Genomic DNA, 19,578 nt, shown 5'->3' on the forward strand with positions numbered 1-19,578 from the left:
TAAGGGTCAGCAGGAAGAGAGAGCACCCGCTGACCCTTTATATTGAGGAAAAGCTATTCAAATGAGGCAAGGGGTCAGGTTTCAGGGGGCTGAGTTTATCTTCATGATGTCCACTATCAGCAGGTTGATTGACACCTGGGTAGGCCACACCCAAGGGCACAGTAAGAGAAGGGGACACACACAGGGCACTTCCATGGAAGATTCTATCCTAAATAGCAAGGGGTTATATTATAAAGGAACAGGTGAGCATAGCTTCACTCAATGGGGCTGTAGCAAGACACACCCATGCACGAGACACTGACCCTCGAACCCAAGAAGGGTGGGGAAACCTCTTCCACATTTCTGTGACTGAGCGCCTCAGCACCCAGCCGGGGAGTGTGACCCAGTCACGTGCAAGGTTGGTCTCCCACAGGTTTTATAACCCTGTGCATACAGGAAAAACTGCTGAATTGTCTATTTTAAAATGGTAAGTTTTATGGTATGTGAATTTTATCTAAATTGTAAAAACTATGGAAGATTGCCAGGCACTTTTCATTGTTGACATTTGGTTTTATGGAATAGCATTCACTATTGGCTGTTGTATGTATTCTGGAGCAAATCTGGAATTGCTTTTTGAGAATAGTCTTATTAATTTGATCTAAAAATACTACTCAGGCACATCTGTCTATGTGTGAGCCAAGGAATGACTTTGCTTCTGGGAAAGCTCAACAGGTTAATTTTCTAAATTTCAAAGGTGTGCTCAGTATCAAATTAATGTGAAAGAGAGAACTATTTTTTTAAAGAATTTGTGTGCCAAGATAACTATAAACTTCTTTTGCTAATTGTTATCTTCTCCTTACCCCCAGAATTAAAAGTTCTGAGGCAGGGATTTTATTGTTGGGCTTTGTTATTGATTTTTCTTTTCATGACTGTGTGTTCAGTGTGTAATCAGTGTCTGGCATATGGTAGGCACTCAGTATTGGTTCAGTGACTGACTGGAAACTGCATTAGCAGCAGCAGCAACGACAACAACAACATTACATATGCATTACTTCATTGAATCCTTATAAGAATCTTTGCAATAGTTGTTATCCTCCTATTAGATAAGGAAATTGAAGTTAGAGATATAAAATCTTTACTTCTCAAACTAGGGCATGAATATCTCTATGTTGTGTATACAAAAGCACAGAATTAAAAAATGCTTGAATGATATTTGGAACTATCAGTTTTATTTGAACACTTTGGATAGGTAGAACAACATTTTAACCTTAAGGCTGATTTTTAAAGTGAAATGCAAAATTTGCATGAATTTTAAGGATAAAATGAGCCAGTCATGGAATATGTGCAATGTTGAACTTTCTCATGCAGCTTTTTTCAAAGCCAGTCTGAAAAAAGCAGTATTTAGAATATACAGCAAGTCTCTGGTGTTCAGAACATGTTATGTGAAAGTTTGACCCAGATCATTTTAAGGAATTCATTTCATATATCTTTAAGTTCTGTATATAGTATACTGTTTCCTTCAATTGTTCTGCAAACATATCTACAGTAAACAAAGGCACCTGTTTGTTATTCCCTCTATTCTTTTTTTTTTTTTTAAAGAGAGAGTGAGAGAGGAGAGAGACAGAGAGAATTTTTAATATTTATTTTTTAGTTCTTGGCGGACACAACATCTTTGGTATGTGGTGCTGAGGATTGAACCCGGGCCGCACGCACGCCAGGCGAACGCGCTACCACTTGAGCCACATCCCCAGCCCCCCTCTATTCTTCATTATCAATCTTTCATCTCACAGACCCCCTCCTCTTATTGTCAGCAATATTATTATGGTACAAAACATTTGATTATCAATTAGTTTGAAATATTGGATTGAGAAAATGAATAACAGTGATTTTTTTTCCCTTAAGTACAATTCTTTGCTTTCAAAAATATTAGAGGACTTTACGTAGTTATCAACTGATTATTAACATCTTTTTGATGGTTCACTGTGTAATATTGTAACATACAACTCAAAAGGAGTTCAGAGATTTGAATGGCAGTAAAATTCATTCTGCTTATTTATGTGATCAAGGTTTTTTAGTGCTACATCTATACAAAATTAAGAATAAAAATAGAATTGACACCAATTTTTGTCCTATTCTTGAAGTTAAAAGTATTTATCTTGACTGTAAAGTTATTTAAAAAAAATTTTTTTTTTTTCCTGGCCAGGGACAGTGGGCCTTGTAGTTTCACCTGTTCCGGATGCTGAGGCAGGAGGGTTACTTGAGACCAGGAGTTCATGATCAGGCTGGGCAACACAGACTTTGACTCAAGATAGAACAAAAATAATTAAGAAAGATTATGTGTGTGTGTGTGTGTGTGTGTGTGTGTGTTTTCTAGAAACCAAAAATTTGTAGTAATACATTATTTCTTCTATGCTGTAGAAGAAATTTTTTCACTAAGAGTTTTATGGTTACAAAGTTTAAAAAATATGTATATAAAAATTTTCAAGTTAAAATAGGAAGTAATTGTGAGAATGGAATTATTATTATGTTTGATACTGGGGATTGAACCAGGGGTGCTTTATCATTGAGCTATATCCATCACCCCTTTTAAAATTTTTTATTTTGAGACAGGATCTTGTTAAGTTGCTTAGGGCCTCACCAAGTTGTTGAGGCTGGTCTCGAATATGATCCTTCCCAGTCACTGGGATTATAGGCACGTACCATCGTGCCTGGCAGGAATGGAATTATTAATTCAAAGAGAAAAAAGTTTTTTTTTGTGTGTGTGTGTGTATAGATGGTAATATTGGGTATATTGACTTCTGTTACATACATCATAAAGTCATATAATAGTTTATTATTAAAGTTTCAGTATTTTAATACTTCTGGTAAGTGTATTATTTGTAATTATTTACATTAAATAAAATATGAAATATTCTTATTATCAACTTTAAAATATGAGTGAGGTGTGTATATTTTAAAAATTCTCTGTGTAAGAATACAAAAAATACTGGACAACCACTGGTTTATGAAACATAACCTTTATCCACCTCTTAAGTTATTCTGTAATTAAGTTAGATCACTGAAAGATTATACAATAATGAGATTCTACTGCTTTAGCCCTTTTCAGAATTATCTTCACTGAATTGTCCTAAAGTCTTATGTTCTTTTATGAAAGATTACTAAAAAAAAAAAAAAGGAAAAAAGTTAACCCATTTGAAGTCTGTTTAATATTTCTTGTGATGTTGAGTGTCTTTATTTCTTCTATATTTAGCACCAGGACATTTGTTTTCTTCATTAATTGTTATATTTCCTCCTTTCTGACTGTGATAACTAAATGATTTAATGTTTCTTTTTGCCTCTGTCTGTGGAAAATTCAGATCCACATTTGATGCTCAGCTCTAGCATAACTTTCAATTTTGTCAAAAGGAATTTTTTTTCTGCATCCTTGATTGTGTTTTTAAAAATTAAATTTTTTAAATGAAAATTTTATTGCATATCTGTCCTTTGTGAGTATACAAAGAACCACCTCACATACTTCATGGAAAGAGAAGAAATTTCTTTCAAAATAAAAATTTATTTTCCCCTCAGCAATGAGGGTAGGATAGGTCCTCAAAAAAATTAAATACTTGGGACTGGGACTGGGACTGGGACTGGGGCTGGGGCTCAGTGGTGGAGTGCCTGTTTCGCACATGTGAGGCACTGGGTTCCAGCCTTGGCACCACAAAGAAAGATATTATGTCCATATACAACTAAAAAAATTTAAAAATAAGTCTAGTGTACATTATAAAATTCATTAAATTTTCATTCAAGGACCTGCCTACATACTGAGAATAGTTGACAAAGTTTGCAAACCTTTAGTTCTAATGTTACAATGTGCTTGTTTGCCAGTTTCATTTTGTAATATAAAGAACTGCTTTACTTTTTTTGAATATTGAAAGAGATTTCAAATATATGGGCAGCTCTAATCTTGTCCCTTCTGACTGTTTGCTTTTTAACTCCTATTAAAAGGAGTTTATGGCCTGTTGGTTATTGTTTAGAAGAATTCTGCAATGTGGCTGGGTGTGAATTAGTGGTGACTCTTCAAATCCTTAGGGGAGAGTGATAAAACAATTTACTGTTTTTGTAACAGCCTCCGGGAAAACCAGTTAGTCCAGCTTTATGGATGACTCAACTTGATACGTTTTTGGAATATAATATTAATCAGTAAAAACTTATTTCTGTCAAATCTGTAGGCCAGTTAAAGAGAAGCAGTAGTAAAAACCCAAATGAGATTAAGAGAGGAATGATGTAGCATGCTTGAATAAGGTCCCCTGTTCTGTGTCACCAGGGGATTAACTGCCTCATTGAACAATAGAGGTTAATTGTATGTCTTGAATCTTTTAGCTGGTTTCCCAATTTTTCTTTAGTGCCCCCAAACACAAGTTAATGCAAAAACATCAGCCTTACTCATCAATAGTTTCATGTGGCCCATGCTTCCAGTCTGCGTTGAATCTAGATTCATGGTATAGAACAGTTTCGAAGGGTCCCTGCTGCTTCCAGTTATCCTTTGTAACAATCGTAATTTCAGGCTCCAATATGTTTGCTCCTACAAATAGCTGCCACTTTTTTTTTTTAGCACCAGCAGAATATATTGTTCTTTTATTAAAAAACAGAAAACTTAAGGTATTTGTTTAATAAAACAATTATCTGATTATACCTAATTAGCAACAGAAACAGTTTTCCTTAAGTATTTGTATGTTAAGCTTTTTTAAGATTGAATGTTGATAGTTTTGTAAATTGTATGACTCCGTTAAGGACTTCAGAACATTTTAGATGCATGAATCAGAGATGTCCAAACTTTTTGTGGAATACAGAATTAGCGGGGACCTTTTTAAAAATTCACACTCGTGGGCCTCATATTTTTTAAAGATGGTATCCCAAGGTGGTGGTTTTGTAGCCTGTCAGTCACATTTGCTGATGATTTATTTTTTTAAAGTCATCAAGATGAAGCTGTATATCAGAAAGATAATATGTTAGAATCATTTGAGATGAATATAAACATACCTTGGGAGAAAACTGAGATAAAGGAATGACAGAAATGTTCAGTACTTACAGAGGAGGTAGGTAAAGGGGAAGAGGTGAGGGCACATTTATTAGTGGATCCAAGTGTTGTAGTAATTACCATACTTACCTTCCTAGATGCTAATACTCGTTAAGCAGTGGTCACAAACTCCATGCCTTTAGAGCTTGGGTAGGTAATGTAAGTTACTGAGAAATGTTGCAAAACGAGAACCTGACATCCCTGGTGGGCAGCTATTGTCAGTCAGGGCCTGTTGTTGCCAAACCAAGTCTAGCATTTCTCCTATACCTTTCCGTGTGTGAGGAGCTGGGATTCCAGACTTTATGTGAAAACACCAGGTTTTTAGATGCTGGTTTAATGTACTGAAGGTACCAAAAAGTGGACAACAGACACCCATCTGTTAGCTTTGGTGTTCCTACCACAAATCAGCAGTCTTTGTTTTAGAGCATCGCCTCTTCAAGTGTGGTTCCTGCATCAGCAGCATCAGCATAATGGTGACCTTCCTAGACATGTGATTATTAGATCCCACCTCAGCTCTACTAAATCAGAATCTTTGGGGATGAGACCCAGTCCACATTGTTTTAACAAGCCTGATGGGTGGTCCTGATGTATGCTTGGGTTTGAGAATTATTGGGAATATGAAGATATATTGCAATTTCTGTGTGGTGATACTAAAGGCAAAAACTCATCAAATATCCTATAAATTTGTCAAGTATATTTTTTGTTTAAAAAATACGTAGAGTTTTTTTTTGTATAAATGACTATTATGTGTGTACATATTTATGTGTGTTGTATGTGTTTGTGTGTGTGTGTGTGTGTATGAAAAACATTTTTTTTTTTGCCAGAATCAGCACAATCATTAAATTGGATTTTCTCCCCCATACCTTTTTTTTGCTTGTTGTTTTCTTTTGGGGTATTGCAAGAGAATTTAATAACAACTCTCTGCCACATTGTGACCTCATTAGAGTATATCTCACATTTTTATTTTCTGCTTGGTTAAAACTTGATAAATATGTTACATAGCTTTCTGAAGCTCAATTTAAAATCTCTTGTGTAAAAAGATTAAATGTGAATATGTTAAAATTTAGAAGTACTGGTTGAAAAACCCTTATGCAAAATTTTTGAGACCAGATGTGTTTTGGATTGGGTTCTCTTCAGATTTTGGAATATTTGCATACATGCACGAGATAGCTCACTTGGGATTGAGACCCAAGTTCACACATGAAATTTGTTTTTTATATATACTTACTGCACATAGCCTGACTGTAATTTTATAAGTATTTTTAGTGAACCTGAGTTCCAACTGTGACCTGTCATACAGGTGTGGAATTTTCCACTTGTGATGACGTTGGTGCCCCAAATTTCAAATTAGGCGTGCTTAACTTGTATATCCTTATTTTATCACATTTTTCTTGAGTTTTTTTAAAAGAATTATTTCATTTTTATATAAAAAGGAAAGTTAATTTATGTTATTTCATGTAAGTGTCGCTTCCTAATTGCTGATCAGGTTGTTTGTTTTAATACCCACGTATATTTAGTACCAATATTTTTCTCTATTCCCAAAATGTAGAAATGATTGCTATGCCAGTGATTGTTGTCCTTAAACTTCTCCTTCCTTTTGTATAACCCAAACAGATTTGGCAATTTAAAATTCTTAATACTTTAAAGACCAAATTAATTATGAATTTTATATAGATAATTTTCTTACATTTAAAAGTATATAAGATGTGGTGGCAAATGCCTATAATCCCAGCACCTGGGGAGATGAGGAATACTAAGTTACCTACTGATGCAGGAAGATCACAAGTTTGAGATTTCACCAATTTAGTGAGGCCCTAAGTAACTTTGCAAGACCTTGTCTCAAAATAAAAAGGGCTGGGGATATAGCTCAGTGGTAAAGCACCCCTGGGTTCAATGCCCAGTACCAAACAAACAGACAGCAAAACAACAACAAATCCCTGAAGTATACACAAGATTTTCATTTGTTATGAGAAAAATTCATATTTGTCTTATACTTAAAATGTACTTTCAGAGTATTTAAAATGCTGAGTTAGACTGAGAATTTTGGAATAGTCTGATTTAATTTAGACATTAAATTAGAAAAAAATCATCATGTTTATATATGATATTTATTAATGAAAACACATTATATTAATTCACAGGGTAAACCAGACTTGAATACAACATTGCCGATTAGACAAACAGCATCTATTTTCAAACAACCAGTAACCAAAGTCACAAATCATCCTAGTAATAAAGTGAAATCAGACCCACAACGAATGAACGAACAGCCACGCCAGGTAAGAACTTGATTTGTCCTCCAGTCTGATTTTCTAGAAAATTCTAGCATTTTTGCCAGACAGTTCAAGAAAATTCTGGTTGAAATGGAATGTATATGGAAAGAAAATTATTTTATGCTCTAGGAATATTACATGAATGCTGGAGAATCACTATTATAAGATTTAGGTTAAGTATCTTGAGGAAAAATTTAAAAGTTCATTTAAAAAGAATCTAATGACATGGACTATAGTTTTATGCTTTTTGTGTGGTAATATATCAGACTTGGTTCTGCTAATCTTAGTTTTTAAAGATTATCTTTCTAGGAGTAACATGGCACAGAAGGACGAAGCATGCAGTCTGTGTTAAAAAGTATTTCTGTTACTTGGAAACTACTTTTTAGGGGGGGACTTCTGATTTCTTATTTCATGAAAACCATCCCACCCCTTTTGAAAAACAGATACACTTTGTAAATATGGTATACTGTCTTGTGAGTTTCATATTTGTATAAATTCAATTTATTTTTCTCTTTCTTATTGCTTCAAGCTGTATTCCACTAGAATCTTTCCTTAGAAAAATGGTATTATCTGAAAGGCCTCCCTGCTGCATAGTAATGCCATATAGCCAGAGAGGGAGACTTGACAAAATGCCAAACCTTCTACATAATGTTGCTTATTCACTCCCCTAATTGTGGTCAAAAGCTCAGCTATTTCTATGAAGTTCCAGTAACAGTGGGTGAGGGAGTGGAGGGAGAAGCGTCTGTGCATTGTTTTCCTCTCCTTTCTCTGCCTTCTCCCACCTGAGGATGAGGAACACTGAGTTACTACAACAATGGTCTTTTGCTCTCATACTCCCTTTTTAGATGTCTCACTCCACCCTTTCATTTGAATTTTGTTTTTCACTAGTCCTTCAAGTGTCTCATCTCCAGACTTCACAAAAGACTGGGTCAAAACTTTCAGACAATTACTCTAGAAGAATCTACTTAAAGAAATTCGGTTCCCACATCCTCTGTAGTGTTTTTTCCTCTTCAGGTGAGCCAGGAAAACAGAAGATATTTGGAGCCACATTGGATCAGCATCTTGCTATAGATGTCTCAAGATTTGAAGTTCTAAACTTGCTTTACTGTTGGTCCCCAAGAGATTCAACAGGGGCCATGTAAGTGTATCACATCCAATATCAAAGATGCGTACCTGCATGTGCCTTTAGGTTCTTGTCATCACTTAGGTTTTCTTTGGACCATTCAGCTTTCTGTGTGAGGCTTTTCCCATCTGTTTTACTACTGTACCCAGGATAGTCAAACTACCAAATAGTGGTAGTTTCAGAATATTCATTGCAACATGGAAGGAATTCTGCCATTCTGAACTTTACCCACCTAGGTAAAGCCATTCCCTAGTTGTATTCTTTCTCAAGTACTGTCTGAAGTCTTAAACATCTTGTTCTTTTGCTTTTTGGTGATTTAAAAATCACTTACTCACAGAGATTTTTATTAACTGAAATTTTTGAGAGTGCATAATTGGGTAAAAGAGTTGCTTCAAAAATCCCAAAAGGTAAAGGTAGAATATATATATAATCTTTGATAACAGTGTTCTACATTGGAAATTTGGGTTTTCATAGGTAGCATTTAATAGATTTTTATCCTCATCTTTTCTTTGCCTAAACATTCTCAATATAGTCTATAATGAACAAATATTTTGTTTACAGACCAGTCAGTTAGCAACTTCTGGTCATTCTGACAGTAATTTGTTTTCTGAACCTAATTTCATTCACAGATTTAAAAAAACATATTTACAGAATATGTTGCTGTCTATAAAGATATTGGTAACTTAGAATTTTAAAGCTGAAGAGTCCAGAATAATTGCTCCTTATTCTTTGGTATGTTGAATAGTTTTGAGTTTTCCTTCTTTTATTATGGTTTATGAGATTACTCTCAAAGGAAAAGTATGTGTCACAAAAGCTAAATCCTTTCCCTTTCCTCTCTCAGCAAAAAAAAAAGAATGTCATTTTAATGCAGGTCTTTTGAAGTTTAGTCTTCCTTTTAGCTTACATAGACGGGAAGGCAGATTACTTTTCCAAAAGCTTGGGATGTTTTTCACTTTATTTTCATGTTATTGGATGATATTTACAGAATGGTTTGATTATACTAAGACATTGGTTGTCTTTGCCTTTATTATCTTCAACATAAAAATTGAGGTAATATGTGACTACTGTGTCACCAATAGGATTCCAAAATATAAAAGAAAGTAGAGGAGAGACAATTAATGCTTTTAACATCATGATCTGTCATCTTGATTGTCATCTTGATATTCCATTTTAGAGTCAGGTTTGATTTTAATTATATTTTGAAATGTATAGCAGATGACAGCTACTCAATCATTATTGAGTAGATAGTTAGCAAAAGATACATAGGCAAAAATGATTCTTCCAATTTTGCTACCCATTAATTAATTAAACTTTAAGTTTCCTGTCTCATTTGAAGTTATTTTTATCATATAGTAAATGAATTAGACAATGAGGTTTCTATTCTTGAGGTTCCTGTAGATATTTTTATTCTATAACCACATCACATTCTGGTGTGGTGTCACCCCCTGTAATCTCACTGTTTTAGGAGGCTATAGCAGGAGGATTGCAAGTTTGAGGCCAGTCTAAGAGATAGCTGTCAATTAATCAATCAATCAATAAAGGGCTAAGGATAGAGCTCAGTGGTAGAGTGGCCCTGAATTCAGTCCCTAGGACCACACTCACAGATATGTTGAATTTTGAAGCCCAGAACGGGGATTAGGTTTCTGCATCTTAATCTACATTTTACCTTCAATAGGTTTCAAGTGATTAATTTAAATAAGAAACAATTATAAAAGTAATTCTGTCTTATAGGCACATATGTCCAGGTCATTATATGCAGTCTAATGTAAATTATACACATTATGAGTTTTTAATATATTGATTCTTTATAAATGTCTTAACTCTAAAAATGCAAATTAGTGTATGTAAAAAGAAAAGTACACTAAACAGAATTCTGTACAGAGTTTAGTAGTGATTTCTGCTTATAATTAAAATTGTGAAGTGTAAATGATATTTTAACTCCTGCTTATCATAGAGTAAGTAGTCAATAATTTTTATATAAAGTTTTAGCATATTTGATATTATCTTTTCATTAGATTGAAAAGAAACCTGAAATGAAGTGAATTTTTCCAACTATCAGACTGTTATTTCCAACAGTAGGATCACTAAAATCTCCGTATTGATTCAGATACTTAAACATGTCCCAGGATTTTAGTGTGCTTGAATTGTGATTTTACTGTGTCTTTCCTGGCTTATGTCTTTAAATATGTGAAAAACTCACATTTTGGATTTTAATTTCTTTGATGCTGTCATCTTTGATGCCTTCCGGACTTTGTTTGCTTCTTTTTTTACTCTTATCCTCAAATAAATTTCATCTTTGAATTATAACTTCTTCCTTTTAATTATTAAATTATAGGGTGCTGATAGGCTTTTGATGTTATTGATAATCTATGAATATTATATTTCTTACAGAATATTTACTTTTTTTTTTGTAGGAGTAAATATTTAAAGCCAGTGAAAAACGCTTATTTGAGTCTTCCACTTGATCTTAGATTTTTTTCCTTTTGTTTTCTAATCCTTCTTCCAGAGGATATGAAATATCTCTTTACCCTCTCATAGAAGTCAGCCTTATCTTTTAGAAAGAATGGCTTAAAATATATTAGAAGAAACATTTCAGATGAAAGATAAATTTAAAAACCATCTGCAACTTTAAACACATTGTGTGTGAAAAGTTTGTGAAGTGTTTCAGTATGTAGTTGATAGAACTGAGAATTATTGTTCATCAAGGCTTTCTAGCTAGCACCTTTACTTCTTTCTAACTTTTGAAGAGATATCCAATATAGTCTTATCCTAATGGTTTATGATTGAGAAATAGATCAGCTCAAGTACAGAATCCCATGAAGGGTATTATAGTCCTTTTTCTTGACAGAAAAATTGGCTGCTTTGGGCATAGAAAATGCATGACATGTCCTATGCTTCTTAAAAGCATTACTGTGGGGAATGTTGGGAACCTGCCTTGTACAAATTGACAAATAAATAGTGTAGGCAAGTGGGGTTGGGGATGTAACTCAGTTGGTAGAGTGCTTGCCTCACATGCACAAGGCCCTGAGTTAATCCCCAGGACTACACACACATACACAAAAAGGTATAGGCAAGTGCTGTAGTTGTTGAAGAAGGGTGAAGTGACTGTGGCTGGGAGGTTTGAGATAAGACGTGCTGGCTAGGAGGTTTGGATGAGATGTATGCTGGACTTGAAGTTGAGAGGAGTTGGGAAAGCACTTGAGAGGGAGAGAACATTCCAATTTGGGAGAGTAGATTTCAGAAAGCTCTTACTAGGGAATGGGCAAAGAAGGAGGAAACAAGCTAAATGGAAAAAAGTTTTTATGGGAAATTGTGGGAGTTGAGGATGGTTCATGTTGAAGTTTCTTTAAATGCCAGTCTTTAGAAGTTTTTAAAATGTTATTTGTTTTCTTTATTTTATTTTTTGGTATTGCTTTCTTTCTAAGAGAAATATTTGGAATAGTCAAAAGAAAAAATTACTCATTTTCATTTTTATAATAAAATCATAATATTTTCTTTTACTGTTTAAATGTTTTCTTTAAATATTTTAATATATTTTTAGACAACATTTTTTTTCAATTTTTTATTCTAATTAGTTATACATGACAGTAGAATGCATTTTGACATATCATATATCGAGTATACCTTCTCATTCTTCTGGTTGTATGTTATGTAAAATTAAACTGGTTGCCTAGTTATATATGCACATCGGATAATAATGTCCGATTCATTCTTCTATCTTTCCTACTACACTCATACCCCTTCCCTCCCTTTACTCTCCTCTGTCTAATCCAGAGTGCCTCTGTTCTTCCCTAGCTGCCCCATATCCCACCCTTTATTGCGAATTAGCATCTGCATAAGAGAGAAAACATTTGGCCTTTGGTTCTTTGGGATTGGCTTATTTCGCTTAACATGTTAGTCTGTAGCTCTGTCCATTATTGGCAAATGCCATAATTTCATTCTTTAAGGCTGAGTAATATTCTATTTTGTATATATACCATATTTTCTTTATCCTTTCATCTGTTGAAGGGTACCTAGATGGTTCCATAGTTTAGCTATTGTGAACTGATCTGCTATAAACATTGATGTGGCTGAGTGACTGTATTATGCTTTGGTTATGACCTGTATGTTAGTGATTTCTGATCTGTGTCTTTATCCTGAGTTTGAGTTATTGCTATTAGTCCACCTGCCAAGATTGCTGTCAAATGTTTTCTCTGGTATGCTGATGCTAATTCACAATAAGGGGTGGGATGGGGGGCAGCTAGGGAAGAGCAGACGTACTTTGGAAGTATCACCAGTACCTCTAATTCATCTTCCTAAACTCCTTTGGCATCTTATCAAACCTTTGTGCTTTATTCCAGTAAAAGTACTCTGTTCACTACTTTGTTCTGGCCCTACCCAGAAACCTGAGTGTGATCCTTGATTCTTTGCATCTTTTCATGCTACTTTCTGTGAGTCCTATTGATCCTTCCTCCTGAAAGTTCCTTTGTTCCATCCCTATACCAGGTAACTAACATTTTAGCTTGTCTCTTTTCTTCCTGTCTTCCTTCATTCTTCATATTGCAGCCAGTTGCTTTTCTGACACGATGCTCTGATAGTATTGTTCTGTTGAAAACCCTTGATGTTTCCTGTTAGATTTTAGGGTAAAGTCAGAACATTTTACATGACTAAGCTCTTCTTGATAGGGCTTTTGTTTACCTGTCTGACTTCACTTTCTTCTCTGGTTCAGCTTTTTGAATGTGTTATTCATCCCCACCTCTCATCCTTACATAACATGATTATATTTCATGCTGTTCTATTTTCCATCTTCAACTGGCTGTTTCCTACTCATCTCTGAGCCTGAATTTAAATGCCATTTCTGTTTAGAAAACTTTTGTTGTCAAGTCTGATTTGGAGAACTTCCTTAGTGTTTCTTCTTTTTCCTTTTCTGATTATAGTTGTATTATAGTTATTCATTTCTTTGTGCACAATCTCTTCATTATATCAGTGTTCATATGTATTTCTTGAATTAATTGAATTGAATGAATGAATGAATTTATTTATTTACCTAATCATTGGTCACTGTGCCTTCCACTTGTGTCAGGCACTTTTCTAAGCAATGGGGATACTGTAGTGAACAAAACAAAGTCCCTGCTCTCATGGAACTTGACATTTACTGTAATAGAGAGAGAGAGAGAGAGAGAGAGAGACAAACAAATAAATGCATTTATAGTGTATCATGTTGTGATATATGCAGAGGAAAATGGAAGAATGAGAGAATGTATGATATTCAAAAGCAGAAGTGTGGGGAGAGCCTTCTAGACACAAGTCTTATTTTGGCTATTGTATGTATGAGGCCTTACTTAGGGACTAGCAGATCATCCAAAAAAAAAAAAAAAAAAAAAAGCCCTCTTCTAGGAAGTTAAATTAAAGCATAAATTATAAGGCTTGTTTCATGGTGGTGAAATTGACAAAGTATGTTAGTTGATTAACTGTTTCTCTATGAAGGATCTTAGATAGCTGACTGGGCCAGATGAAGAGTTGACTGCAAGAACAATCGATGTTATTGTTTTTGACAGGAACATGCAGATATGTCAGGGTCACTCAGTTTTTGTGTTGTTTTGGTACTGGGGATTGAACCCAGAGGCATTTTATCACTGACACGTGTCCATTCTTTTTTATTTTTTTGAGACAGGGTCTCACTGATTTGGTTAGGGCCTTGCTAAGTTGCTGAGTCTTGCCTCAAACTTGTGATCCTCCTGCCTCAAGAATATTTTTAAAATATAATAAAATAAGAATTTCAGTATTAAAAAATTTATACTCTTAAACTAATTGATAGATATCCAATTATAAGAGATGGAGTTCTCAAGTTCCCTGGAGTCGGGGGTGGGGGAGGGTGTTTTGAAATATAATCTAATGCTTTATGAAGGTAAGCGTTGAAATGGAAGCATTATATGTGTATTTTTAAAAATTAAGTTATCCTTAGTATATTCATTCATTGTCACCTCTAATCATCATGTATTTTTCTAATCCATTTAAAAAATGATGACTATCATGTGGAAGAATGCATGAATTTTTAAAAATTTGTATTTCTCTGAGCAAAAGTAATATAGTGAAAAAATTAAGTAGTATTGAAAAACTTTATTTCTCACAGCAGTAGTATACTATTTTAATTTTTTATGTCTTTTTAGTTCTTCCTCAAAGCATTTATTCTTAGTTATTATATGCCTTAGCAGTTACCTCTATAATTCTAAGTGATACATTTATTAGGCTATATCTGTTAATTTTTAAATTCTAGGCATTATTTCTTGACATCCTGCAATGGTAGATTTGTATGTGGTTTTCTCTCTCTGCTGTCATGCTCTTCACATAGTTATATCTCAGTTTTAGATCTTGGTTAAATAATCAGGCTTATATTCTAGTAACTGAGAATATTCTTGGGTAGGGAAAGTGAAGCCCTGTCATCACTACTCCTTTCACTCATGATTCTTTGTTGTTGTTTGTAATCTTAATTCTATGCTAGGTTTTCTATATAATTACAGTAAATCTTTCCTGGTGCTTTAAAATTTCTGCCACTTGCCATCAACGATATATTCTATATGCTGAAGTCCATGAGATTCCTCCTTATACTTTTTCTGGGGTCATCTTAGCTCCTACTCCAGTCTGGATTTCTGCTCTGGTCTTGTTAGTAGCTCTGGATTTGCTTTTGCTGAGCTTCTGTGTTGGAGTTTGTTTTTTGGATTTCTGTCTTCCTCCCTCTTGGTCTATTACCTCAATCAGTAATATACCTTCCAGTACCTTACTAATAAAATGTAATAGGAGGCAAAGTTTTGAGAATGTGCACATTAAAATGACTTTATTTTACTTGGACAATCAAGTTTGTCTAGAGATGGGAGTCTAGTGGAAAATCATTTTCCCTGGAGTTCTCAAGGCCTTGCTTTGTTGTCCTGTACCTTCAGAGTTGCTGAAGGGAAATACATTGCCATGCCAAATCTTTTTTCTCCTATGGCCTGTTTTCCCCTCTCTCAGATTGATTAGTATATTTATGATTTAAAAAAATTTGATGGTGTGTGTACTGTAGGTCTTTTTTCATTCAGTGTTTTAGTGGGTAATATGGATGACTCCTGTCCTTTGTTTGGGCAATATTCTTGTCTTCCATAATTCCCTTCTCCCTTGAACTCCTTAACTTTCCATTCTTTTTTTGTGTAATTGGGTAGTAATCATTTTAGAATTTTCTCTAATTTGCCTGTCTGCTTTTGTATTTTTACATCTTGTTTTACTTTCTGGAATATTATCTTGATTTTTAATTTCTAGTTATTCATATTTTTTTATTTTAGTGATTTATATTTTAAATTTTAGATGACTTTTTCAGGGTCTTTATGTGTAAAATTATGCTATGTTGTTCTTTCTTCATGAATGCAACATGAACTCTTTTTAAAAAAAAAATCTTTATTTTTTAGTTGTAGTTGGACACAATACCTTTATTTATTTATTTATTTTTACATGGTGCTGAGAATCGAACCCAGGGCCTTGTATATGCTAGGTGCACGCTCTACCTCTGAGCCACACCCCAGCCTTCAACATGAACTCTTAACTCTTTTTGTATATTAATTGTAGAGATGTTTTATTTGATGTTAGGTTTATTTCCTGCTCCCTCCATTGACTGTTTGTTTTGGGTTCTGCCTGTCTTGTTGGCTGTTAGGACATTGCTTCAGTAAAAAACCCATTGTTTTGGACTTACACCTGGAATTAGAATTGTTATGTTCAGCTATGTTAGATACTACCAGTTTTTCAAGTGATTATGTGAATTTATACTTCTATCAGCAGTATACATTTGCTTCAGATTTTTGTCAGTCTTCCTATTTTCTGTTGTCATCAGTCTTTGTGTTAGCCTTTTGTCATTGTGACAAACATCTGAGAAAAACAACTTTCAGGAGGAAAGATTTATTTTGGCTCACAGTTTCAGTCCAAAGTCGGGTGGCTCCATTGCTTTGGGCCTGAGGTTAAGCAGAGCATCATGCCAAAAAGGGCATAGCAGGAAAGCTGCTCAGCTCATGGCAGCCAGGAAACAGAGAGAGAGAGAAAAGGGTCAAGCACATGAGATAGCCTTCCAGGGCATGACCTACTTATGATCTACTTCCTCCAACTTGGCCCCACCTCTTGAAATTTTCAGTACCTCCCGTAATGCCATCTGATTATCAATCCATTAGTAGATTAATCTATTGAAGGGTCAGAGCCTTCATGATCCAATCATTTCCCTAAAATCCCACCTCTGAACATTGCTTGCATTGAGGACAAGCCTTCAGCACATGAGTCTTTGGGGAATGCTTCATGGCCAAACTCTCGGTCTTTAAAATTTTAAATATTCAAATATGTGTCCTGGGATATTTCTTTATTGTTTTACCTTGCAGTTTCTTGGTAACTAATGCTACTAATAACTAATTATATGTGTAATTGATCATCTAGAGGTCCCTTTTTTTATGAAATCCTGTTCAAGTCTTTCATGCATTGTTCTATTAGATTATTTGTCTTTTTTCTCATTGATTGTGGGAGTTCTCTGTATAGTTTGGCTATGAGTCATAATGCTTGCTCCCAATTTGCAGATTATCTTTTTACTTAATGCTCTTTTTTTTTTTTTTTGTAAATATGACATCATAATTTGAAGCAAGTTGAGAGGTGGGACAGAGACTGGGAGGGTGTGGGGACTTCTGGGTGCTACTGAAATTCTATTTTCTGATTTGGGTGGGTAGTTATACAGGCATGTTTATTTGTGAAACTTCAGTGAGCTGTTTCATTTTTTTTTAACACATTTTTGTATGCAGTGTTGTGATGAGGATTTGCAAAAAGTAAAGAACATACTTTATCAATCTCTTCCTTTGTTTTTCTGTCACACATTTAAGAAATGTATGATTATTCCAAGATTATCAATATTATTCCAAGATTATTCCCTTATATTATCTTCTGACACTTGTTTTACATTTAGATCTACTGTCCATCTGGAATTGACCTTTGGTTTTGATGTAAGGTAGACTTATTTATTTTTTCTGTAAGGATATCTAACAGACCCAGAACTATTTATTGAATCCTTTGCTTTATATTGTTAACTTTGTCATAGATGGAGTGTTTATATATGTGAAAGTCAATTTTTAGACTCCATGTTCTTTTATTTTAATCTATTTGTACATGTTAACCTCTTTCTCTTCTCTTCTGCTGTATTCTATTAGTTTGTGTTATTTTTTTTAATAATTTACCATCGTACTCTAGCTTTACAAAAAAGTGTAAATATATGGTACCATAAGTTTTGAAGCTTTGCTGTTCTGATTCAAGATTATCTTGATTATACTGGTCTGTCTGCATTTCACATAAATTTTAGACTCAGTTCATTCACTTTTCTACAAAACCTGCTAGGATTTAAATCTAGACTAATTGGGGAGAGATAATATTTTTTATAGCATAAAGTCTTGTACTTACCAATCTACAAATTTTGGTCTATTAAGATTTTATACTTTGCAGTGTAGTGATCTTAGACATTTTAATTGACTCCTAGATATTTGATGTTTTTGGTGTTACTATAAATGGTAAAGTTATACAATTTTAATTTTCTAATTATCTTTTGCTAATTAGAAATAATTTTTCTTTCCATATTTTATAGGTGAGTTATAGTTGTACACATTGATGGGATTAGTTGTTACATGTTTGTGCATGCACACAATATAACAAGAATATTTGGCCAGTATCAGTCCCTAGTATTTCCTCTTCTGTCCCTTTGTTTTACTCTACTGATCTTCTTTCCTGATGTGCTCCCCCACTTTCTTTTCCTTTTTCCTCCCTAGTGTCTACATATTAGAGAAAACTTATAATCCTTGACCTTCTGAGTCTGCCTTATTTTGCCATAATGTTTTCCTAAAAATGAAATAAACTACATGAAACTATTAATCATTTTCTTTATGGCTGAATAAAATTCCATTGTGTATATGTACCATGTTTTCTCTATCCATTCATTTGTTGTAGACACCTAGGTTCTAGTTCTATAGTTTAACTGTTATGAAATATGCTGCTGTAATAATCGGTGTGCATGTATCACTGTAGTATGATGACTTTAATGCTGCAGGATAAATACCAAGGAGTAGTTGCTATAGTTGGGTCATATGGGGGTTTCATTCCTGCTCTTTTCATATTGCTTGTGTTTCTTCCTTTCTAGCTCTGTGGATCTGAGGTTTTACTGTTTTTACCCTGTCGGCTTTTAGTGCCCCCATAGGGTTCTAATACCTCACCTTTGAGGGGAAGGACAATGTTAACAGATCCCAATATAAACAAAATACTACCTAAAACCACATAGTTATTATTAAGACTATTTGGACTATTTGCAGTTTGGTCACAATGTACAGAAATGGTGAACTTAATTATTGTCTACAATATAATCAATAGGTTTGTAAAAGGGTTTACAGTTTCGATTGGTGGACAAAGAACCGGGGGTGAGGTGTAGGAAGATATGCTGAGGAGGTAGGAGGTGAGGAAAACCTCACACCTAGAAAGTGTGAAAGAGAAATGTAAAAAAGAGGGATAGTAGCAGGAGAATAGAGAGGTTGTAATTTGAGTAGACAAGTAAAAGGGAAGACTACTAGTAGAGTTCATAGGACAAACAGGTATTTATTAAGAAAAATAAAAAATGTAAAAATAGTAAAAATTGGAGAGAAAAATACAAAGAAGAAAAAATATATATACAACTGTAATATACTATTCAGTTGTCTCAGTCCTCAGTATCCTAATTCGTGCAGAGTACTTTGTTTCACATGTGTTGGGCATGTGGGGGCGGGAGAATAGAGAGGGAAAAGAAAGAAAAACAGATCTCAGAGGAAGAAACAAGGATTGTTTGGTCGGAGATCACTATCTTTCCTGCTTCCCTTCTCATCCAGTAGGTGGGGTTGTCTGTTCTTAGTTGGTATCTCCACCCTCAGGATGGTGGGGCTTACCAGAATGTGAGGGTTGGTCTTGGGTGCAGGGCATCTGGAAGTGGAGTATGGCATCCGCTGGTCCCATTGCAAGATTGCACCTCAAGGATAGGATCTCCTTTGGGGGTCTGGTCCTGTGATGTGGGCACCGAGTCTTATTTCCTCATCTTATTATTTCCTCATCTTGCCTGTAGACCTCACAGTTCCTGCCCTCTAAGTTAATCTCTAAAGTGT

The 19,578-nt window shown here is 34.5% G+C and overlaps 1 protein-coding gene across 4 annotated transcripts in view; it reads left to right on the forward strand.

Moving 5' to 3' along the window:
- Mbd2 (methyl-CpG binding domain protein 2) overlaps positions 1–19,578 on the forward strand; it is a 70,617-nt gene that overhangs the window by 28,450 nt on the left and 22,589 nt on the right. For 2 of the 4 annotated variants that reach the window (XR_013429550.1, XM_078030024.1), the window contains exon 3: positions 7,180–7,317. Coding sequence is in view for 1 of the 4 variants with exons in the window: in XM_078030024.1 (XP_077886150.1) it covers positions 7,180–7,317 (138 nt within the window). In the remaining 3 variants the exon portion in view is untranslated. Of the gene's footprint in view, positions 1–7,179; positions 7,318–8,308; positions 8,450–19,578 lie in introns of all 4 variants that reach the window. The other 2 variants (XR_013429551.1, XR_013429552.1) reach the window with 2 other exon arrangements.

Source organism: Ictidomys tridecemlineatus, chromosome 13 (assembly GCF_052094955.1).
Source record: "Ictidomys tridecemlineatus isolate mIctTri1 chromosome 13, mIctTri1.hap1, whole genome shotgun sequence".
In the NCBI taxonomy this organism is placed as follows: Eukaryota; Metazoa; Chordata; class Mammalia; order Rodentia; family Sciuridae; genus Ictidomys; species Ictidomys tridecemlineatus.